The sequence below is a fragment of the Pleurodeles waltl genome, chromosome 6 (assembly GCF_031143425.1).
Source record: "Pleurodeles waltl isolate 20211129_DDA chromosome 6, aPleWal1.hap1.20221129, whole genome shotgun sequence".
Lineage (NCBI taxonomy): Eukaryota > Metazoa > Chordata > Amphibia > Caudata > Salamandridae > Pleurodeles > Pleurodeles waltl.
In genome coordinates this window covers 1,511,899,526-1,511,925,435 of record NC_090445.1, presented here as the reverse complement: position 1 = coordinate 1,511,925,435, position 25,910 = coordinate 1,511,899,526, and the positions used below count along the sequence as shown (strand labels likewise).

Here is a 25,910-nt window from a genome sequence, read left to right as displayed (position 1 = left end):
AACTGCCCCTTTGTCGCCCTCCTGAGGCACGGGTCTCACCCTCAGTTGGGTTACCCTGACTTTCCTATACACTCTCACAAATAAGTAATGTAGGCACCATTGCACCATACACACCTTAAACAAATTACCTGTTTTCTTTGCAGGTGATATCCTCTTCAAACAGGTATCTATGTCTTTTTCACCGAGTACCCTTAAATCAAAATCTAACTCATCAAACTTCCACTTCTGCCAGCAGTCCTAGCATGCAAGGGTCCTAAGCTTTCTGGGCATTCACTGTGCACGCTTGCGGCCTTGTGGCAGCACCCTGGGAGAAGATGCAGATGACTACAGCTAACACAGAAGACCACCTGCTCCTGCAGATGCAGCACCTTACACTGCATGGGATGAAGAATAAATGGTAGACACAGGTGCATGGATATTGCTGAGTAGTAACAGGAGCGTGGAATGAGTGAGGCTCCTATGTTTGCTGGGGCAGCTAGAAATGATGCTCCTGCTCTGCGGGTGTGCAAGAGTCTACATTAGTGATCTTTGCAGCTTATGTTGTGCCACTTCAGGGAGCCACGTATAGGAGAAGAGGTGGTGGGCTAGATATATTAGGGGACCAAGCATTTGTCAAGCTGGGATGAGGACCTTTAGCAGGGAAAGTACTTTTGGTGTCTAGCTCTGAAGGAGTGTGCATATTTCCTGATCGTCTTAGTACAATCTCTGAAGCCAATTAGCTTAAACTCTCCAGTTTTCCTTGCATTGTTTCAGATGTTTCATTCAAATAAAAAACAGCAACATTACCGGCACTATAGAAGATGGTTATACTCATCAGCAGCAAAATGAAAAATGAAATCACCAACACCAGTATATTGGTTCCAGCCAAAATGACTTTCGAAAAAATGATGCAGAAAACAATTAAATATGAATTCCAGAAAATGACAACACATTGGCACTCATTCCTTTCTGAGGCTTTGAGTTTGTTCAAATCAAAGGAGCAACACATAATGACATTCTCTAGAAGCCCATCCATCAGCAGGATATCACTTAAAGGGAGAAACAGCATTAGGTTTAATAAAATCTGGAAAGGTACTTTTTAAGCCCCAACATTTGACAAGTCCCTTTAAAATGCTCTGGTCTAAAGTTAAGCTGCAGGTCGAGGGCCAACCTTCCGTTGAAAAGAATTATATTTTCTAGTAAAGGGGGAGCTCACCATCACACAAGGCAGATTAAGGCCCTCATTCTGACCTTGGCGGGCGGCGGAGGCCGCCCGCCAAAGTCCCGCCGTCAGATTACCGTTCCGCGGTCGAAAGACCGCGGCGGTAATTCTGACTTTCCCGCTGGGCTGGCGGGCGGTCGCCTTCAGACCGCCCGCCAGCCCAGCGGGAAAGAGGCTTCCACGATGAAGCCGGCTCGGAATCGAGCCGGCGGAGTGGAAGCTGTGCGACGGGTGCAGTTGCACCCGTCGCGTATTTCACTGTCTGCGCAGCAGACAGTGAAATACATGTAGGGGCCCTCTTACGGGGGCCCCTGCAATGCCCATGCCAGTGGCATGGGCACTGCAGGGGCCCCCAGGGGCCCCGCGACCCCCCCCTACCGCCATCCGGATCCCGGCGGTCCGACCGCCGGGATCTGGATGGCGGTAGGGGGGTCGGAATCCCCGCGGCGGTGCAGCAAGCTGCGCCGCCGCAGAGGATTCAATGGGGCGGCGGTACACTGGCGGGACCCCGCCAGTGGTGCCGGTCCGACCGCGGCTTTACCGCCGCGGTCGGAATCCCCACTGGAGCACCGCCGGCCTGTCGGCGGTGCTCCCGCGGTCCTCCGCCCTGGTGGTCAAAGACCGCCAGGGTCAGAATGACCACCTAAGTCTCTCACAGAAATCTGCCTACTGACGCTTCCTTCAAAGGCACTTCCCACCACAAGGAAAACTTTATGCCGCGCTAAATGAGTTTCGACACAACTTGTTCAGACAGTGGTTCTTCTGATCCCTTGTCTATAAAAAAAAAAAAACAACCACTCCCAGACAAAAATGGCAAATATTTCATTTCTTGAATATCAACATTTCCGAAGTTCTTTGGACGGATGAGAGTAACAGTGTGACAGAAAATGTGAGACAGTGAAAATAACCAAATTGAATCGCTTATATGCATCAACCGGTCCACTTAAAACAATTAATTTTGACAAAAGTGAAGTCCAATTGTTAGATACCGTTTCACACTGAAAATATAGTCACTGCCTGGTACATGAACAAGCTGGTGACACATAATCATAGAACTTGACAAGAAACTTCGGGGTCATTGCTTAATGGGGAATGGATCAATTCAGAACTACGTATTTTTTAAAGACATTTTCAAAATCCAACGGAGTTTTCACTCTCGTCAAATTAAATCAACTACGTGGTTTTTGGCTAAGATACTTTTACTTTTCAGACCAACAGGGTCCTGAAGCTGCTTCCACAGGCACATCCCCTGGAAAGCAATTATACCTCACTTCTTTGTATCTTCAGCCAGCATTACAATAATTTGAAATCACTAACGCAGCATTCAGCAAGAACTTCTATGTTCCGGTGCCTGATCTTTGGGTAAAGGGTATCAGATGTTCATTCCTTCTGTCTAGGATAGGTGCTTTCCCCCTATTGGCAACTGAGAAAGAAAACTGCATTCTCATACATAGTATTTTATGTTCAAAACTCTTCCCAGCCTTGTGAAATAGAGTGATTTTTCGTCTAGATCTCTCCCTCTTAATGCATGTTTCAAAAAACAAACTACTAAAATATTTTAATTGCTCCCATTACTTGTCTTCCTCAACCTCAGCTCTAACAGTCATATTCTAGAGAATTCAGAGGACATTAGATACTTCTTTGTTCGGCGTTCACTCAACACTTTTGGGTGATAACTTCTAGAGACTTTTGTCATTGGCTCCTGGTTGGAAGAAATTGTGCAGCAGTCAGCTTGTTTCATACCTTAACCTTCAAAATCATTATTTTAAGTGCTTTGACAAAGGCACTCGGCAGGCCAAGCAAGGGCTTTAAACCTGCATTCAATACTGAAAACTTTCCTATTCTTCACATCAAAAGACCTCTAGATTCTTCTAAATAAGCAGAGGTGGATACCTTATGCTTCCCAGTCTCTGGAGTACAACTTTACGTTTGTAGTATCCTGCTACTCTCAGTTTTCAGGATTGCCGTCTTCAATTTCATCTTGTTCTTTTGATGTAATATTTGCATTTCATTGCTTGTATATCTCAATGCTTTGGACAACTCACTGTATTGTTTATTTATACCTTTTTTTTTAAAGAAGAGATCAATGTTTTGTCTGATTGATGTAGATGAAAAAATACTCCTAGGGGATGTGAAGATCGCTGAAAGAGGCATCGTTGAGGACACTGGTAAATTTAAGCTGTACTTCAATTGTTATCACTGGCTGTTTGCACTAAATAATTCAAATAAAATGATAGGACTTTCTTTGGAGAACATTAAATCAAGGGTGTGGTTGCAAGAATGTGTAGGAGCGAGTCGACTTCTCTTTGTAAGAATTATAAGAATCTTAAAATGCAAACCACAGGTATTAGACAGGGTGCAAGCCTTGGGGTATACCCAAATATTGAAATCTATCACCCAGTATGGTTATATTTGGGTAATGAATAAGCTGTCGGCTGGTTTGATCAAGAAAAACAAGGCCTGCGTGGTGATGTGCTCTCTTATGTTTGCCCCGGGAATGTGCTCCCTTTGGTTTACACTACAGGTGATGTAGGTCTGAAGGTAGCTGAAATCTTTCTTTGACCTTAATGGAAAGTGTTGCATACAAACTGATCATCTTTTTTGGTGAGTGATCCATAATTGCGCAGACGTATAGAGGATGCCCCAAAGCAGTAGATATAAAGAACAAATCACACATTTTAGGTGTGTATTCTGCACACGAGTGATGACTGAATTTTTAATTTTGATATAGCTCCTTTCATTTTGGATGTTTCCGTTATACGTCATACCAATGCAAGGCAGCCTGTGCTGTATTTTTTTCCAAACAACTATAACGAGCGTCGCGGAAGAGGAGTATCATAATCGTGGGGCTTGTGTCAGAAATAAAAGAAGTTCAGCTTTTCTTGTCAAACAATGCACTGGGGGAGATGAACACGCTAAAGGAGCAATTACCTGGAGAAAGGTTCTCAAGTTCTATTCTTGCTAACACAAGGCATGTCTATTCTAAATCGACCGACATTTGCTGTTCACTCGCTACTGCAACAAAGAACATGAATAACTTGCGGATTCATGGCTAAATTAGTAAATGAGTAGGTTTGAACACCTGATTAGGAAAAACAAAAAGCGGACAAAAAAAGACACAACGGAGGCAAAAGGACTAAGAAAAATGCATTCACTTTGTAGATATCTTAACAGGGGTAGGTTTGGTCTAATAAGTAAGTTTTCTGCTACTGCACCTGAATTTCAGAGTATTAATCCTGGCCATCCCAGTTAATTTAACTTTGTGATCAGGCTCGGGAACAGAACAGTGCCAGAATGTTGAGAATAAATACCAGTGTGCGCTGATTTCCTTTGTCCATGTGCGTCGGTTTACAGCCCACAGTAAGCTATGTTTTATTGTTAGTGTATTGCTATTTGAGAACGGACACAGGTGAGTAGATCAGTTACTGGAACTGAAATTAAGGGCAGCTTTCGTATAGGCCACTATAGACACACACACACAGATGCCCACATCAACGCACAAACACTCCCCCCCCCCTAGGAGGCGAGAGTTTATAACTTAAAACTCACAATTTGCCACTAACATACCTCAAAATTACTTCAACTGATAATCATGATACTTGAGGTGAAGATACCTTAAAACTCTATAGATTTCCTGACCAGGGTCAAATGGTTATATACGAATTGCACAGCAGTGTTTACTTGCAATGGACATGCCTTGTGAGGCTTTCCAATCCTATAGGGAACAAGGCAGGGATGTCCACTCTCTCCATGGTTATTCCTAAAAGCTCTCGAATCACTGGCAATATCTATCCATCAAAATCTGGAGATTCAAGGCATAATTACCTAAGATAGGGAACTTTAGACGTTATTATATGATGATGACATTCTGATGACTCTACTGAATTCTACATCCCGACCTGACCCCCTCTGCGTCTTGAGACCCACACGGGTGAGTAGTGTGCTTTACAAATTCCTTGATTGATTGATTGACTATGTCCCTATCATATGTTACTATCCTGATATTGGGCCATTCAGCATTCTCGAGCTATCACATTAACTGAGGGAAATGTGAGGCTATGCTACTGACTCACACCTCCACAATGGCAGTGCTAGGAGCACATCCTTTTCAATGGCAAGCCTCCAAACTGTAATATTTAGACTTTTTCCTGAATCCCAGATTACCCAGTGTCATAGAGTTCAACATGTCTCTCCTATTAACCATGATCCGCCATGAAATGGAGAGATGGACAGCCCTGAATGTGTCCTTATGAGGTAAGGTACAGGTGATCAAAATGAATGTGGCACCTAGGATTCATTATGTGTTTGCGATGCTTCCCATATGGCTGCCTAAAACAATACTCACATAACTCTCCTGTATGATCAAATTGTTTCTATAGGGTTGGTTGGGAGGGGGCCTGTCTGAAACTGACCAAACTATGTGGAAACATAGAATGTGGAGGTCTCCGACTGCCCAACCCCGAAATGTATTGGCTATAATTTCAACTGGCAATTGTTGGGTATTTCTTCCATATCACCCTTGAAAAACAGAGATGGCTGTCCATTGACAAATCTTTAATGGGTAAAATAGGATGTTTAGGTGTGCTGCACTTGAAAGAGAAACAGCAGCTGAAAGCCCACCCCGTCCTCAGGGCCACCTCCTGTGCCTGGTGAAAAGCACAGAGTCTATTGAAGGTGGATAAGGTAATGGTATAGTCAGGATAGACACATGAGGACCCGTATGGGGAGATTTCACTAGTAATGGCATAGTCAGGTTAAGCACCCGAGATTCAAGTATGGACGGATTTTGTTAATATTGACCATTTAGTGAGGGATAGAAGGATATTGTTGTTTGAGAGCGTCTGCACTTTCTGAGGCTACCACTAATGGCCTGGGAGGTGGCAAAACCCCAGACAGACATCAGCTGAGCAGAGCTGCCAAACACTAGCTGGAAAGCAATGCTTTGAAAGTTTTTTTCAGCCCATATTGTATTGTATCATGTGTTATTGGCTCTTCACTGGGTGACCATATGAAGAGAGCTTATATTGTGTGACAATGGTGTCAGTGTGTGAGTTGACAGGTCGGATGTCATTAGCCCAATGTACATTAAAATGCATAATTCGCAAGAACCAGCAAGACATATACATAGCAAGAGGTTGCACCCATACGACCTGGGGGAGATGACAGAAGTATTACAACATACTAGTGCCCTGAGGGATGTGTCGGGAATCCTTTGTGTTTAGGAGCCATGGCTCCCTCTTGATGTTTACGATACTGTGCATAAAATGTGTACCCTTTTCTCCCTGTCTTTTGTGTTACCCTTTCCATGCCTGGGTTATTGTATAAACGCAATACAATTCGATTATCGAAAAAATGCATCACTCGCCATAAATTTCTCCTGAATCGAGATTTGTAAATGCTGTCCTTTTTTCTTTCTATCATTCCTGTACCAGACTCACTCCTCTGTACCCCAGATTTTTTTACCACCAACCAAACTACTGACCAATTAGACAGATCAAACTCAAGCACTTGCTGTCATACAAAAAATGACATTTACAAAGGCTAAAAACGAATCATTCCTTTAAATTAACATGCCACTGGGTTTAGCATAGTAAGTGACGTATATAAAAAAAAAAACTTGAGGTCAGATAATCTGTGGTTAAGACGTCATTTGACATCACTGTCTCTCGAGCTTATCTTCAATGCAGAGAGTAAATGAAATCACCAAGCACAGTGGGGGTGATTATCCAACACTACATTGTTCACTTGCAAATGTTATTTGAGATCATTCAGTTTAGTAAGAAAGGTGCGGTGATAACCACTTGACACTTACTTACAATACAACACGTACAGCCACTATTTCTCGGTTACACTACACAGTGCCATGAATGCCCCTCATACTGCGAGGTAGATGCTATGGTGTTTGAATTTCTGTGGAACGAACCACCTCTGCTAAGGCTCTGTAGTGGATTCTTCACCTGGGCATCTTTGTGTGTTGGTCTGGGGAAGCCGGCGATCCAAATGAGGAAGCATATTTGATAGTGTATGATTTGTTGGTGTTTCGGTTTGGTTAGTTGCGAGAATGAACTGTGTAAAGATTCGAAGTGGCTTGTGTATGTCTGTGTGAAAGTAAAGTTAGTGTGATCTAGAAAGACCTTTGTGGTGTTGGAAGTAAACAGGTGGGTGTGCTGAAGGAATTTTTAGTTTTCCTTTAGATTTTCGAAGTTCAACTGCTCCTTGCTTGGCGAGAAATTAGTGTTTTTTCATGTTATGCATCAGAACCCAACTCAGTATTGGCACGACACTTACCCTCGGCAGGTGGAGGGGCCGAATGGAAAGGCTCGCACCCCGTCGCTGTCAAGAACCTTCATCGTCCTGCTCATATGTAAACGTTCAACTTGCCTGGGAAGCGGAGAGCTCAATTCTTGCCTGCCCTTCGGCAAAATGGGCAACCAGCTACAACGCATTTCCCATGGCAGCCGGTGTGCTGCTCAAATAGTTGGATGGCAGTTCGTCAAAATCTCCCATTATGTGCAAAATTGAAAATGGGCTTCAAGTACAAAATCCAAAATATATCAGGTATTTCACGGAAACTATTTTCCAATTTCTCTTTCATAAAAAGCACCAATCATCTTTTTTGTTTTCACAAAATGGTGTGTGTGGAGTAGCTGTCATATTCAAGTCTTACACCACAACCTGTCACTGTCGGGCTGGTCACTCTGAGCGGCAGGATCGCGTGTTCTTAAACAAAGCCCGGCCATAAAGCCACGGGGGCGAGTCGGATGGTGTAACCTACTCTGCACGTTTACAGTCCGGAGAGAGAAGGCTCAGACTTGGCTTGTGTGTAAAATCAACAAGTGACTGTCGTCCGTCGGCGTCCGTCCAGAAGCATCCCGTGTTTCAAGACCTTGTCGCCGGTCCTAGTCCAGCCGGGCTCCTAGACTGGTGGTCAGATCTCGACTCCTTGCCTTAAGACGGTCCCCACTGAGCCCCGTACAGGGTGGCTCGGCCCCAAGAGGCGGGGAGCGCCTGGCCTCAGTCAGGTGGTGCAACATTTCAGACTAGATTTCGAGCCGGCACGGCTGCCCGCACGGGCGCGGGTGGGAGGGGCTGAGTATCGGAACAGCGTAGTTCACTCCCCAACCTGGCCGCCACACCTACCGCCCAGTCTCGGAAAACCAGGAAGTGAAAACGACACCACCCTTCAGAGTGATAGTCCGTTTCAGAAATACTGCATTAGTCGTTGCAGCTGTAGGAAAGTGTCCGGTATCACTGTCAAGGCGGAAGTACTTAAAACTACTTTGTATTACTGTACTGGTTTACCTTCAGCCTCCCACCACCACGTCACCTCTGGTCTTGGAATTCACAGTCGCGTGGACTGAGCACCTGCCTCAGGGATGAGAATGTAACACCAAAGTGACAGGTGTGAATACTGAATCAGTCAATTTGAGATTTCATCTTTTCGACATTAGCATATTCTTGAGTTTCATAACAACAACATCTGCTACTGAAAAGTGCCAAGAAACAACTTAGCTTGCGGTGTGCTCTAAACATTTTGATAAATTAAATCGCTAGCCCCGCTTCATCTGTTCTATTGCCTCACCACCAACAGCATTATGTGGACTGCTTGTGAATCCACGCTGGCCACTATCAGAAGGCGGGCCACTGGAATTATGCGGGAATGGGAACCAAAAGGATAGACTGATAACGCAGAAAGGGCAAATGTTCTCAGATAGGAAAATTATACTACATTTTATGTGATTAAAGGCACATTTGCGGCAAATTTCGTGGCTGTATTACTCATGTACTTTAGCATTTATAACACACATTGACACAAAAGGTTATCCAACAGAAAATACATATTCCATTTAAGAAATGCAGCTAAACACATTTAGCAGACTCTACTGTAAATAGTATTCACCGACATTTACATATTTTTATAGTGCGTGGATGCGTTTGAACTCCATTTTATTAATATCTTTCTCTTTCGTGTAAAATATATATAACACTGCATTCAGAGGAAGGTGCGTTATGGTGTAAACCCTCCTGTAGTAAGTCTATCGCCCTACACATCCCGGGTATGTTTTAAAAATGATCTTCAATTTCTCATTTGCTCATGATGGCAGTGGTCAACCTATGAAGAACTTCAACTCTTTTACTGCTGGGGTCTCTGCGCCACCTCTGGTGAGGAGTTTTTACGCACCCTTAGAAACTACATTTTTGGGGCATATTTAGGGATACGTAGTAGTACAAAGAACACATTAATCTCATTGCAGATTGAAATTGCCATTAAAAAGGTAGAAATATTTTAAGTTTTTAAACACATCTGTTGAATATTTAGTTGCATTACATTTTCTAGTTCTGTATGACCAAAATAACCTACTGGTGCAAGCCAGGGCACCCTTGCCCTGGCCACCTGACCACTAGAACACCAAACATGATGTTTCTCAGATTAGTTGCATTTTTCCCCGAACTCTTGTGGGTCCCTCCAGGGCCCTTTATCCAGGAACATGTATATCTCTGTCGAGGTTTGAACCGCAACTTTGGTGTTAACAGATGTGTATGGGTTTCCTATTAGCTCAGAGTGACCATTAGTAATACACTGGGTGTAATAGATTTTGGAAACTTGGGAAGCTGATCCTGTAGGCAAATTCTGTATTTAGGATACCTGTCTTATGGTCTCAGAGATCCTTAGGCTGTATGGAAACATTCCCCAACCATATAATTTTGACTAACACTACTTACATCCGAAGGTTTTGATTGCTGGGTGCCAGACCTCCCTCACCCTGACTTACTGGCCACAAGATCATGTTGACCATGATATTTGTCAGATTGTTAATGTTTTTTTACCACAAAACATGATAATTCACCCCATCCTCCACTGAGATCATGTGATGACCGCTTGACACTATATTTACTTCACACAGTCACGTTTGGCCTTTTCTTGTCACTTATGATTGGCCCACCCTAATTTAAGGTACTGCTATGTGTTGGCAGAAGTGTGGGATCACTGGGTGGTGGGAGTTTTTTTATGTTTTCACAAATTCCAGAATTTTTCGACATACAAATGTGATGAAACAGTTTTTTAACCAATGTTTGACATATGCAGGGTATTTTGGGTATGAAACAGGTGGTATCCACTCAAGTGACACCGTCCACGACCCTTTCTGGTCTCTAGGTGTCAGAAATGTCTGAGATTGGTAGGTATCCTAGGTGTCAGAGGACCCCTGGCATGTGTTTCTGTGCTCCTGTGAGCTGGGTGCTGGTCCAGCTTACTCTTTAAGGCATAGACATGTGAGTGTGTCTGCACCCCAGTGAGGGGACAGGTGCTGTTTGAACTATTTAGGCAAAAAAAATTCAAAAGAGGAGAAGGAGAATGAGAGGGTGGGGAAGAAAGAGAGCGAGAGAGAGAGAGCGACTGTGTGTGTGTATGTTTGTGTTAGTATCCTTGTGGGGACTTGGATGTGATAACACACTCACCCAGTGGGGACTTTAACTCAAGTTCCTACAAGGTCATTTCTTCTAAATGGTAGAAAATCACTGTAGAAACATCTCTGCCAAGTTTCACACATTTAAAAAAAAAAAAAGCCTTGTGGGGACTTGTGTTTCATAAAGTATGTTTATTTTTTTGCTCAGCTCTGTCCCTGTAGACAGGAGCTGGTATTGCAGTCTTAAACACACCAAGGCAGTTTAATATACTTCAGTGTCTGATTGCCAGCCTCCCTGCAGACAGAATAGTCAATTTAGGGGGAAAGCAGAAGAGGCCCCAGCATATATTTAGCTGCAGCCCAATATACTTTGCATTGTTGTGCAGTCTTTAATTATGTTAAATATAACTCATATTAAGATATTGTCTTTACACTTTTATTCTATAAGAATGTTTACTTTTAAATATTTTAAGAGTGTAACTAAACAAGATTCGAGTTTAGTTTATTTATGATTACGGAACTCTGCAGAGGCTCACATAAAAGATACATAAAAGCTAAGTATACTCAAATATTAAAACATTCAATAAAATATTGATAAATATCGGAGCAGTACTTCATGAATTAGAATCAACAAAGACTAACCATCCAAAGTTTTCCAAGCTATTTCAACCATACCATCATGGAAGTTTAAGAAACATTAAAAATAATTAAAAATGCTGTAACAAAATATTTCATTTGGGGCATATAATGTGACTGCATTGCTTCAGATGATGTACAAATAGAAAATTGAATACATAAAGGTTTTAACCATTTCCGTCACTGCAGTGAAAGTGCTGGGCAGACAAAAAGGACATGCTTTAGGTCCTTGGACCCGTTATTACACCAATTACAATCTGGAGGGATTCCATACCGTTTTCCTAGAAGGAAGTTAATTGGAAGTATCCCCAGCCTCAATAATATCCAAAATCTTTTCAACTCATAAGGTTAATTCCATGCAATGTAGGGTTGCCCCTCCTTACCATAACTGAACTCCTTACTTTCACAAAAAAATACCTAGTTTTACTACACCTCTCATTCGCCAAACGAAAGCTTAGCGCCCAGGTTGCCTGCTTCAAAACAGTTTTTAGTAGGGCTGCTGAAATTTTCACGACGAAGTTAGGATCTATACTCAACTTATTAACTGCTAAAACAAAATTTTAATATGTAAAGGGATAACATGAAATCTGGTCTCAGCAGCAGATGACAAGAAAGAACCCACTTACCACAGTCACTACATGAGATATTGCACTCAAAAAAGCAAGGATGCAACCACCTCTTCCAAAGATTATTGGTAACATTTCAAGGTGGAAATGCAGAGAAAAAACACTTGCATTGTTTATCTTGGCCATGCGCACGAAGATAGGATGATTAGTACTTTACAAAAGTAGAGCTTCATCTTGGGCACCTGCTCTGTTTATATCTGTAAATGCTTCCTGTTGAGGTTTATTTTCTGTGAGATGAGCATCATCTCAGAATGAATTCTGCCCTGCTTATTTATCTAAGAAGGGACCAGTGTTTTCTGCAGAATGTATACCCAACTGATGAATTAGATATCCCGTTGGGTAAACGTACAGTGTGTCTCCTAATCTACAGCTGCATGAAGGATGCTAAGATAATGACTCCAGTTTCAGTGAGTGTCTACAACTTTGCCAATGTGATTGTTCCTTGAGCGTCTCAATCAGGTAGGTCAGTAAGGTGGAACTGCCGAGAAAACACACTTGGATGATTTGTACTTTACAGAAGTACATGCCTCCTTGTGGTGATGGAAGGGAACGCGTTAGGAGCCTTAGGTCCCCCGCGGTTACTTTATGGCCTGGAGACAATTGGGATGACCTGGAAACCATTGAGATGGCTAAATGGGATTTAAAAAAAAAACAAAATGGAAGGTCATTTGCTGAGAAAACTCACTTCAGCTACCCAATCGATCTCAGCAGCGGACTTGCGTCTGGAGATGGGGCTGAGAAGCGTGTACACTCATGGTGTAGCCAGGGTGGTAGTAGGGTTGCGGCGATAATAAGGAGTAAAGATAATGCATTAAGGTTTTTAATGAAGAAAGAATTATCAGTTGAAAATAAGGATGAGTTGGTTTTATATAGAAATTGTCTTTTAGCGGTTGATAAGTTGAGAACAGATCCCGTGACAAAATCAGTGGCCCAACTAAAAGCTATTTTGAAGCAGGCAACCTGAGTGTTAAGCTTTCGTTTGGACAACGAAAGGCGTAGTGAAATTAGGGATTTTGTGAATATAAGTAGTTCGATTATGGTAAGGAGGGGGCAACCCTACATTGCACAGAATTAACCTCATGGGTTGAGATGATTTTGGATATTATTGAGGCTGGGGATGCTTCTGATTAACTCCAGTCTAGCGAAATGGTCTGGAATCCCTCCAGTTTGTAATTTATGCTATAACGTGTCCCAGGAGCCAAAGCATGTACTTTTTGTCTGCCCAGCACTCACCCCATTCCCACTGTGACAATTCTCAGAAATGTACTCTTGCCAAGAGAAGAAGTATATTTGTTTCCACAGTGGGAATGGGCCAAGAACACCCCATTAACTGTTTATGTTTCTAACTATGTTTCTTTGAAAATAATGTCTGATACAAACAATAAAATAAAGCATAAAATGTATTGCAAAGAATTAGAACATCAGATGTTCTAATCTAAACTATACAACTGCGATTCACCCAATAGGAGCAGGAATTGAAACTACTGATCTCACCAGATGAAGTCAAATTAGCTCTGACACTGCTACACACGCGCAAGACTCTGGGCAGCAATTGGCTTCCCCTGAAGTTCTATAAGAGACTGCAGGGGGAACTGACTCCACATCTTTTAAAACTTTACCATGAGGCCCACACAAGAGGACAATTATCCCGACTATCAACGAAGCTGTGGTAGTTGTGCTCAGTGGTTTAAATAGGCAGGTATTGCCTAGTACTGAGTACCTGCAATGGGGAAGATCTTGTCTAACAGGGTGGTTTGCGTGCTGCTGTTTATTGTACACCATGATCAGAGTAGGTTTGTCTTTGGCTGCAGCACAATACCACATTTGAGACAGTGGTTTCATGTCCTTAGCAGTGTTCCAGCTGGATCCACCAGAGTGGCCTAGCCTCCATAGACATGGAGAAAGCTTTTGACTCTCTTCTTGTGGTCAGTCCTGAAACACATGGGTTTTGGGAGTGCTATAAATAAATGGGCTACTTTACTCAGCTACCACCAGGGTGAGAATAGGGAGCGTGATCTCCGATGCTTGGTCAGTGCAATGTGGAACAAGGCACGAGTATTGCTTCTCCACTTTGCTGTTTGCACTGGCAGTGGGGCCCCTCACATGACACAACCGCAGTAGCAGAAGGATGCTGGGTGCTCATGTCAGTAGTCAAAAACATGTCATTTTTCTACATATGGACGACATGTTATTACTTATGCATATACTTGCATCAAAGATCTGGCTGGACTGATAAGAGCTCCAAAGGATTAGGGAACAGTTAGGTATACAAAATAATGCAGTGAAGTTGTGTCTTTCTACTCTGACAAAGGGGGTGCACTATGATGCCTTTGTCTTCAATCTCAGGGCTGTTGGTAGCACTCACCGCTTAAAATAACTAGAAGGCAGTGTATACAGAGATCATCAAGATGTGCGACAAGTCAGTCTTGGACAGGCGATAAAGGCTGATAGGTCCTCAATTGATTTTTAGTGCAAATTGCTCCGTTCGGTAATGGGATAAGTAGCCCAGGCCAACATAGTGGGCTCTGATGCAACTTAAAAGACAGTTCTTTCAGGAAGTCTCCATGCTGTTGACAGAGTTGGTCTGGGGAGGAAGCAGGAAGAGGGTATCACTAGACAGTCATTATGTTCCCTTGGAATGAGGAAATGGGAGAACCCTGACTTAGAATCTTATTACATGATGGTGAAACTCCAGAGTGTGGCAAGACGGTTCAACCCTGGGATGTTCTTTGAGTTTTCCTGCAGAAGAGGAGCTATCCCCCACAAACTTTGTAAATACGTTCTTGATATGCATTCTAAGGTCCGGGATACTTAGATCTTGCCACAGGCAGTATAATACAGTTGGCAATGTACATTTTTAGGAGGGCTGATGGGACCCCTTATGCCCAGGAAAGCCTGTTGTAGGTGCTCCAGAGGTTTTCACAGGTAACGCAGAGGGGGACAGGTCTCCTCCGCCAGAGCAGTGAAAGCCTTATTGAGTGATTTATATTCTTCTGATACTCTCATTCCTCTTTAAGAAGTGATACTTGCTAATTACCTTACCTCCAGGGCAATTGTTGACCTATGCAGTACTTTCTAAAGCTATCACACTCATATTGTGCAGTGGGGGTCAGAGCTAATGGTAGACACAATAATGCAGATGCTGTGGATACGTGGGAATTGCTGTCATTTCATCACAATGGCATATAGATCCAAAAGGGCCATCGGATCTAAAAGTCTAACCTCATTGAGGTGTAAGTGGGAAGAGGATTTGGAAAAAGCGCTACAGACTCTAAATGGACCACAGGCCAGTAGCAAGTATGGCTGGAGTTGCTGAATATCCACCTTAAGCTTTTACAATTGAATTATCCACAGGGTGCATTTGCCAGCATGCCTACAGGTCATGTATACGGAAACATCCCTTGCATGTCCCCGTTGCAACCAGTAGTGGGCTCCTTTCAGCTATGTGGTCTGGTCATGCGGAGCCTTTAGGCATTGGTGGGACAACGTCACAAGATGTCTTAGAGACTGGAAAGGCAAATCTCATTTGGAGTTGCCTAAAATATACCTGCTGGGGCTCACGCCTAGGTTGAAGGTTAATAGATCTTATAGTAAATTTATAGACCTGGCTCTAGCTCTTGCAAAGGGACAAATAACCATGAATTGGAGCTCCAGGCACCTCTGTACCTTGGAAGATGGACTCGTACAAATTTGCCAAGGCTGAAATAGATGCAAATTTATGCCCAACAGGTGGCATGCCTAAACTTAGTCTGACACTGGATTAAGAGCCAATTTGCAAGACTGTCAACCCCAAGAGACATTGCAAACCACTTGGACAATGATTCATACAGACATTTAAGCCTATGGATACTATTTGTAGACTATGTGAAAATTATTACATTATTGTACAAAACCTGGTACGCTTATGACATGAGCATGCAGGTAACGTTGTGTGCCAAATGTTCTGATATTATCCTGTGATAAATTAATGCTGGTCACTGGATGAAATCTGGGGTAGTGGGACCCGGGTAGGGGGTTCTTTTTGTGATTGTTTGTTGTTATAAGGCCAGTAACTACATAGAATCGGTATGTTACAGAGCTACTTTCTGAAAAGCAGTTATTATTGGATTCATGTTATCCTGCGATGCTGAATGACTATAATACAGCACGGTTGACTAGGAAAATAATGAAGAACAACGGGAAAAAATACACCAATAAAACAAAGAAAGGGTTTTCATCATAGCATCATAGTGTTGACAAATGGAATTGTTCTGGATTCCAAAGATAACTTGAGTATGATCTGATCCATTTGAGGACAGTGCGTGAGATGTCGAGATTTGTGCCAATCTGTAGAAAAATATCATGGTCGACGGTCTCGAAGGATGTCAACAGATCTAAAAACATTAGCGCTGTGACATAACCTCCATCTATAAAGCTTCATAAAATTGTCTACTGCTGATGGAATCACCATTCCATGCAGAGGTCTGCTTGAGAAGTATACAAAAAAGCCATATTTCTATGCAAGACATTGTAGTTAACTAAACACTATTTTCTCTATCAATTTACCCAGGGAAGGAAATTAAAAACATGAGTGAATAATGCAGTAGCAAAGCATATGGAGAAAGTAAGACACTCGATTGATCCATGGCCAGCCAGCTTAAGAAACCCTGGATTAGCAAAAATGTCACCTATGCCGTGGATGAATTGGGTTCCTCTATGTGGTAAGCAGAAGAGATTGTCCAAGGATTTAGCTCTTGTTATAGAAATCCATATAGCTCCCAAATAGACCTGCCTGCTCACAGCCTTGAGTATTATCTCAAGATATGGCTAAGTAACCCATGTTGTGAGCACTGTAGCCAACCATTCTTAGTGGAGGACATAGTGTCAGTGATAAACGCCTACCCAATGAATGAGGGTCCTAGGGCAAGATGCCTGCCAACAGAACTTTACAAACCGTTCTCTGAAATACTGGCCCCTCACCTACTAGCTGTGTTTGACTCCTGATTACCCTATTTAAACCAAGCAAACCCCAGAAACATTTAACTCATATACACCGCCATCACTAAAAACTCTGATGTTAAAATACTAGCCAAGCTGCTGGCAAATCAGCTACCCCCACTGCTTCTTGAAATTACACTTTCAGATCAGGTGGGGTTTATGTCTGGCCGCCCCTCAACCCATAATTTACACACTCTTTTTGCAGTGTTAAACCAAGTCAATACAGATATAGATGCAGCAGCAATTTTTAGATATCACAAAGACCTTTGATTCAGTTGTATAGTTGCAGCTCTTCCCCATACTTCAACCCATGGATTTACTTCACAATTTTTAAAAGAAGATCCAGCTGCACTGCACAAACCTCGCTGCTCAAATTCAACAAAACAGTTTTCTTAGGGCACCAATTCCAATTCTAAGTGATGCGAGATACGAATGCTAACTGTCTCCAAATCTGTTTGTGCTGGCACTGGTGCCACTGGCAGCAAAATTATGCCAACGACATGCAGAACATGCTCTTCGATACAGTTCACGCAGGTTGTTGGTGTCCCTGTATGCAGATGATATGACACTGTATCTCTGCAACCTCCAAGGGAGTCTCCTTATGATCCTTTGACAGTTTCTTAGATTTGGTAACATGTCAGGACTCAAAATTAACTGGACTAAGTTATTTTTCCCGTTACATCCAAGGGTAGTAGAAATGTTCCAGACTTTCTATTGGAATGGAACTAGGGTTTAGAAAGGTACCTGGAAATATGGATCAATCGAGATATTGATACTATCATGAGGGAAAAGAATGATTGTGCAACATACCGGCTAGATGATAAAATTTACAGCTGGATAAGACTTCCCTTGTCCATGGCAGGAAGAATTACACTGGGAAAAATTATTATACTTCTGCATATGGTATATCTTTTTCTAAATATTATCAGTCTGCTAACCAGGTAATTTTTCCATAATGTGATCCATGATAATTAGACTAACGTGGCCTAGTCTCAAATAGGTGACATTGACATTACTCTGTGGTCAGGGTGGTTTTGCTGCACCTCACTTTGAATTACATTACTTATGTGTGCAAGCATTTTTTTTTAACACTACTGGTTTCACCCTCATCCCTACCAACCACATTTGGCAGTGGGAGCTGAGGGGAGCAATTATCCTTCTCAACCAGAAACCACAATCCCAGCAAGGGTGAACTACAAAAGTCCTCAAATTATCCTATGCTAACCCTCTGGTAGTTTGGCACAAAACCAGTCTGGTGTCCTTTAGAGGAAATTTATTTATGCAGCACTCAAACAGTAATAAAGTGAAAATACAATGCAAGAAAAATCCCACACTAATACAGAAAAATAAATAATCTGACACCAGAATGGCAAAAATCTAGTCAGTAGAACCAGAGCTGTGAATTTTTGTGAAAAATAGCACCTAAAGATCAAAGCGGCAACCACAGGCATCTAGTCGCCTCACCACGGTAAAGTCAAAGTTATAGCCGACGGCAATGGATCACGGTTCAGATACACAAGGTGGCTTGGCTCCGGTCTTGGCATACCTTCAGATTTAAAAGAAATTCGGAAAAAAAAGTCTGAGAAGGTAAAGTTCAGTGCGGCAAGGAATACGGCAGTGTCCATGAAGGCGGCAACACAACCGGAACCCAAATTAGCACTACTGGGCTGGGTGCATTCAATATCCATTTGTACATTGGTAGCCCTCTTCCTGCTACTTGCCAAATGCACAGTTGCTAAATACTGGGACAAGAGAAAGTCACCTGCACCGGCTATGTGGTTACCCGACCTTACCTTTTTGTAGTGAGCAGCTTGAGACAAATGGTTCAATCAAGCCTAGAATGTTCTGCCCCAGAAACACAAGTGCACCTTTTCAAATGTATTTATTAAACTGCACTACATATGCACGACCACTGATTCTGTACAAGAATCAATGGAACACCAGTGAACTTTGGGAAACAACGCTGCGTGAAGCTCTGTAGACATTTGAGACGACTGTGTCACTTCATGCGGTGTTGGCGTGAGCGGTGCATTCTGTTAATGGATGATCCTGGTACGTTTGTTTTGTTAATGCCGATGTGACACAACTAATTTTCAAGTATTGCTGAACGTATTGTGTTCTATCTGGAATTTCAATTCCTGTTATAAACTAATGAATACAGTTTAAAAAAATAAATACAATAAAAAAAAAGTACCCAGGAAAAGCAGTAGTGAAAGGGCCGAAAGCTTTTTAGCAGTGGCTTCACTACTTGCTGACTTAAGCCTCATAATTGTATTTCTATCCCTTGAGTTGTTATAAATGGAAAAAGTTAATTTTGATAAAAGTCAGATCATTACATCATGACTTTAGATGGGCATAGGTCTTTCAGAGACAGCCAGAAGATCTGCAGGCTGTGAAGGTAGCCATCACTTGCTATTTATTTATGTTGTTATGAACCCCTCTATTCAGGCATGGCACACCGGCATAGATCTCCTAAGCCCAAAGAGGATTTATACTTAAGGTATTCTCTGAGAAGAAAAGAATCAGTATATTTGAGACTCATTTTGATGAACATCAGTATCATGGCCTGAAACAGTTATAGCATTGCCACAGAGCATTGCCACTATTAGAGGCAGTGTTGTGCTAAAGATAACTGGCACGAAGCTACCATGCGTAAATTTCACTCACAGTAAGGTCAGCTATATTTTTATATAGTGTAATCCATGCAGACACACGCACAAACACCTCTTTTTTCTAAGTACAACGTCTAAATGGGAGTCATTCCAATCCTTGCAGACACACGCACAAACACCTCATTTTTTCTAAGTACAACGTCTAAATGAGATTCATTCCAATCCTTATCACTTTGATTCAGTATCTGTGCACCCCCAATTTGTCCCATTGCAGGGTGTGGTAATTTGCGAATGTGAAGTTACTGTACCATTCCAAAATTCAGAACTCAGAATATAACAAAGCAGGCAAATTGTGCAAGGCTTTCCCATTCTAAAGTGCTCAAATTTAAAATATGTGCTATTCTCTATATGATTTGTGTCATGTTTTTTGGGGGTCTATATCCAAATATTTGGGACTTTGCCCATCTTAACTGGTAAGAAATGATCCATTCAAATAAAAACCCTCTCCTAGTAGATTGGTAAGATCACATCCTGATTCCATCCTAACTTCTTCTGGTTCCAGTGTCTCACACTTCAAGAATCTGGGAATACTGTTTCATCTTGACATTTTCAAGGGTGGGTAAGGATCCCATCCAGTCTGAAATAAAATAACAATACTGGGATTCAGCTCTGCATCCATTAAGTTAATTAGATGCTCCTCTCGCCCATCCGGTCAGCTCTGGTAATTGCTCCCAATTTTCTCCACTTACCCCACTTGGGCAATCAAACCTCATCCATTCAGCCAGTCAGTAGAAATTCCAGGCCCTACAGCCACCTCTAATTCATTCATTCATCTGTTCACTCATTCGTTTATTCCCTCGCTACTTCTCCCTTTCTCGTCTTCTCTCCCCACTGTCTTAATATGTTTTTGTCACTTCCTGACTCTTTTGCTATGTGTATTACTCCTTGTCTCCTTCGCTATATTACTCTCTCTACCTCTAACACCCATCACAAATGGCAACCCGAAAAGGACAGATGTGCGTGCTGGTACACTGACGCACTCAGAGAGTCCAAGAGGCGAAGCAAATAGTTCAACCGAAAATGGAGAACCTCACGAGACCCCACCTCCAGGAAAGCCTACAAGACCTCTCTCAGGAGCTACCACCACAAACTGAAAGAGACCAAGAAGAAATGTCTGACCAGAGAATTGAAGGCAGCAACAACAAATACAAAGAACTCTTCACCATTGTTAAAGAATTCACCTTTCTGGCAGCCACCTCCAACATCACCCGTCACAATGATTCTGTAACCAACTCTCTGACTTTTTCCATGACAAGATATCTAAAATCTACAGGAACCTCGACCCTCAACCACACCCTACCACACCTCTAACCTCCAGCACTAAGATCACCCCACTCACAGGATCCGGATGACCAACAAAGACACAGCAGCTGTAATGGCCTCCACCCACTTGGGGACCCCCCCACGGACCCATGTCCCCACTCCTTCTTCAACCTAGGGAGACCCACGATAAGCACGAAACCTGCAACCAGTGTCAGCACCTCCATCGCTAAAGCCACTTTCCTGGATGCCTGGAGACACTCAGAAGTCACTCCGCTCCGCAAGAAACCATTTGCGACCCAGAAGTTCTCAACAACTACCGACCTATCTCCCTGCTCCCCTTCCCAGCCATTGAAAAGGCCATCAACCATCAGCTCTACCGCTTTCTTTAACACCACAAACTCCTAGACAGCTCACAATCAGGTTTCTGAAGCAACCACAGCATTGAGACAGCTCTCATCACAGCTTCAGATGACATTCACACCATGCTAGATCAAAGTTACAGTGCTGCACTCGTCCTCCTGGACCTCTCCGCCACCTTCAACACAGTCTCCCACTACACACTCATCTCCAGACTCCATGAAACCGGAATCCAAGGATCATCTCTCAAGTGGATAGACTCCTTCTTGACTGGAAGAAGGCAATGTGTCAATCTCCCTTTGTTCACATCAGAACCCAAGGACCTCATCTGCAGAGTCCCGCAACGCTGTTCACTCAGCCCCACTGTCTTCAACATATACATGACTCCTCTAGCAAGCATCATTTGGACCCACGGACTCAACATAATCTCTTATGCTGACAACATCCAACTCATCCGGTCCCTCTCAGAAGACACCAATATACAACCAAAAGTAATTTCAAAATGTGCATGACCAATGTAGTGAACTGGATGAGAGACAACTCCCTCAAACTCAATGCTGACAAGACGTGAGTGCTAATATTCAGCAACAATAGCTCATCATGGGACTCCACCTGGGGGCCCATAGAACTAGGCCCCACTCTCTCAATCTCTGACCACACCAGAAACTTGGGCATTATCCTGGACACCAACCTCACCATGAGAGATCAAATCAATGCTGTCACCTCCGCCTGCTTTTCACATACTTTGCATGCTCACAAACATTATCAAAAGGCTCCCTCCTGCCATCAGAAAGTCCATCACTCAGGCTTTCGTCAAAAGCAACCAGGACTACGGAAATGTCCTCTACTATGGCATCTTTGCCCACCTGCTACGCAGGCCGCAAAACATGAAAAACACAGCCGCCAGGCTAATCCTCAACCTTTCTCGCAGCACGGATATCACACCTCACCTCTAAAAACTACACTGGCTCCCCATTCACAAACGCCACCATTTCAAATTGCTCACCCACACCTTCAAGGCACTTCACAACGAGGATTAATCTCAACCACCGCCTTCACTTCCACCAACCAACCAGGAACCTCCGCTCTGCCCACATTCCCCATATGCATAGAAGCAAGACAGGAGATAGGGCTATCTCTCCCCTGCCAGGCAAATCCCGGAACGACCTCCTATAGCACATCAGGACAGCCATGTTACTTATCTTCTCTCGCCATCTCTCAGTTTTCTCTGACTTTCTTTGTCTTTCCTTGTCGTCCGTTTCTTTCTATCTTTGTTTTATCTCTCTCATGACCTCTCTGTCTTGAGTCATTCTTAACGCCGCCGTGAGTTAATACCAAATGTTTGAAGCTCAGATCTTTATTTTCAGGAGCTCACTGGCTTATGCTAACTGAAAGTCTTCAGCTCTGAAACAGAGTGCATGATTTCGACCTTACAACTGAAAATCATTGAATACTCACTGGTTTATTTTTTTAGTTTGATAGGAATTAAGGTTTTAGCTCCTATATGCTGTGAACAGCGTGATTGTTTTAACGGGTAGAAGATTAATTTTTATGTCACATTTTTTGTCAAACTTTTGGCTGGGTCTGCGGAGGCAGTAATATCCGTCAGTCATACCTGCAGGGACAGTAAACATTTTAGAAACAAACAAGTTTACAATGAAGGATGATTTAAGTCTTGAAGTATCTGTCAACCAGCAGTGCGCTAAAGTCTTCGTTCGCATTTCATGAAGGACCTATTTGGTAACTCATCTATGTTTGGTTTGTTTCACAAACTAAAATTTTAAATGACACAATTCACAATATTGACCATAATTTTGCATGGTAATACTTGAATTTCTAGTGTATGTTCATGGATTTATTTGATGACTACAAAGAAGTTACGAATATGCAGTTTAAAATTATAGGTTTGCCATTGATCAGATTTGTGTTAAAGGTACAATTGAATTCAACTGTTTACAAATGGTATCTTCCCTGTTGCCCTCGTTGTATACTGTGCCTGCACTGTTATACAAACATTGCTATGTGCACTCTGCCTTGGCCAGTGTTATCTTACATGGTTTTTCCAACTGCAACTAACATGTTTGTGGGGGTACAGAGGGTAGAGGTGAGGTGTTCCTTTCGGTCCCAAAGCCTAATGCTTGGCTTTGTGACTTTGACCGCAGCTAAAACAAAATGGCTGCAATATACATAAATTAACACTTCAATGACTACCTAACAAAGTGCACTGCCCAGAAGGATCTGAAAATGTTACACTCTTGACCCAGTTGTCTGACAAAGGTAGAACTTTATATTTCTTTATCTTCTTAACCTGCTTTGCAGGACCCCTGTTTTGAACATGTTTTGGCTGTAATGATTATAACTTGACTTTTCAGGTTGTTTCAGTTCCCAATCTTGCCATTTGTGAGTTGTGTAAATATTGACTGTGATCCTAAGTAAAACTGAGAGGTGTAGTAGTGTATTTTCCGGTTCAGGAGAATAGCTGTTCATTACATGTTTTAGGAAAAGTAAATAGATAGTATGGGAAACATCAAATTGTCTCTTGTTAGGCTGGATGATGCAGCTTTTTAGACCAAAAGTACACACTCCAGTGCCTTCCAGTCTGTGGGAACTGTATACAACTGCGATTTAGCTTAGGAAATGGTGTGTCTTTTATCTCACTTTAGAGTGTATACAGCACAGGCTGCGTGTCTGTCAGCACTGGTGTACAAGAGTACTTTTCAAATCATGATGGAAGGGATTGTAAACAGTGTCATCTTAAGGATTTTGGGGGTACCGGCAAGAAATATTTTCAGACCCCTGTTTGGAAAAACTTTGAAAGAGACAGACGTCAGATGGAGAGAAAGGTAATTTCCTAGGGACCCCTTAACAGGTGGGAGCCCTGGGCAAGTGCCCACTTTGCCCAAGCTTTAAAACGTCTCTGACTGCAAAAACTCCAAAGGAGCTGCTGTAAGTCCGGTAAAAGATCTCTGCTAAGACCTGTGCAGATGTTTTATGAATAGCCGTCCTCTGTACACATCTAAAAATGCGCACAGTAGCAGAGATTAGCACAGGTGTATATAGGGCTGATTATTTTGGAAAAAATATATTGTTAATTAATATATTACTTTTATTTCCATTAGTTCAAAAACCCATACCTCTGGGATACAGTGGTCCTTTTGAGAAAGGTATACTGTTAAAAAGTTGGGCTGAAACACTGGAAGTATACTTTGCATTAGAGGAAACGTGGCACTTTTGTGCAGCGCAATCATTTCCCTCGAATACGCGTTCTTTATTCAGTACTATACATTACCCCCCCTCTGGTGTTCCACCTGTGGTTGCAACAACAAAGGAATGGTTCATTTCTAAGGTCAATAGTATTTGCTTTCATCTAGTGAGAACATTTCTCAAATTCTCTTGAACATGACTTTAATGGTTCATAGGTTCAGAATGTCCAAAGAGCAAAGCTGAAAATCACTGCTTATTTGGGATACAGTGCTCAAGGATGCACAATTTGCACCCAATTCTAATTTGTACCCGGATAATCAGGAATTACATATGATCTGCATTTAATCCCTCCATTCTAGACTTCACAAACCAAATTTGCAAAGATGCACACACGTTGCACCTGCAATTTGTGACAAGTTGTGCCTGCAAATCACAGGTGCAAACTCCTGTGTCGAGTCGTTTAGGATTTTTCACCCAATGTGCTCAGGGCAGAAATAATGTATGGCGTTTGAAAGTAATATCACTGTAAACCCTACATAAACATTGGGCTTGATTCACAAAGGCAGTCTTAAATCTTTACTTCCATATTTACTCCAAGACACGGAGAGTCATGATTTTTGCCAATTCACAAAACATTCCCATAGACCCTTTTTGCCAAAACGCATTTTGTGCAACGTCCGAACAAATTCCTGCAAATGCCACGTGACGTTATTGGAGTAAGATTTTCACCTACGCAGAAGACAGTTCGACACTGGCAACATTTGTTTCTCCACATGGTTGGCATGTTCCTCTGTGGAGGAAACCCTTACTGTAGACATCTTTTCAGCAAAGAAAGGGACTTACGCCAGCCCATCACTAGTGTAATCTTTGACCATTTTTAGAGCAGGTAAATGCATGTTTGCAACAAAATGGATTTAGTTATTATGGTCAAGGGAATAGCGTTATGTACAATATGTTTTTTTATTTAAGGCAATAAATACATAAATACTCAAGTATTCTGTTTAGGGTTGCCAGTAGCAATGTGTGATAAGCAAATGACCGCAGTCTGTCAGAAAGAAGCAGGACTGGATTATACCTACATTCGTTCTAAAATTTGATCCAGATGAACTAACAATGTTCTGCAATTCTAGGATCAGCCAAATTAGTGGCAGTTGTTTGTATGTTACACATTTCTATTGGTTGTTCTCTGCGGAGCCTGGGAAGACACCCAGACAATGTATTACAGGTCATTATATAATGTATTTTCCTATGGATTGCTTCACTGCATTTTCTGGGCGGATCCTAGGGCATATTGTTAGGAGATAGCTGCATAAAGCACTTGCTCATCAGTTGCTTCTCTACTGCTCGGAGGTTAACATCACCGCACAGGCTACAGCTGGTTGTGTAAAAGACTCATACCTTTTGGTTGCATCTCTGCTAATCCAGGCTGGACCCAAAGAGCATATGCAGTAACTGGTTGTGTAGTGCCCATTCCCATGAGGCTGGGTGGACCACAGAGCACATTCACTGGCTGTTTGAAAATCGTCCATTCCTAAAGATTGATGCTGCGCCACTCACATAAAGAACA

General features: G+C 42.5%; 1 protein-coding gene across 5 annotated transcripts in view; it reads right to left on the bottom strand.

The window, feature by feature from the left end:
• The window catches only part of NADK (NAD kinase), a 417,957-nt gene that overhangs the window by 121,956 nt on the left and 270,091 nt on the right, over positions 1-25,910 (bottom strand). Inside the window, exon 1 of one of the 5 annotated variants that reach the window (XM_069241016.1) lies at positions 7,490-7,782. The exons of the other annotated variants lie outside the window; for them this stretch is intronic. Coding sequence (XP_069097117.1) covers positions 7,490-7,647 — 158 coding nt within the window. The 5' untranslated portion in view covers positions 7,648-7,782. Of the gene's footprint in view, positions 1-7,489; positions 7,783-25,910 lie in introns of those variants that run through there. 5 annotated transcript variants of the gene reach the window in all.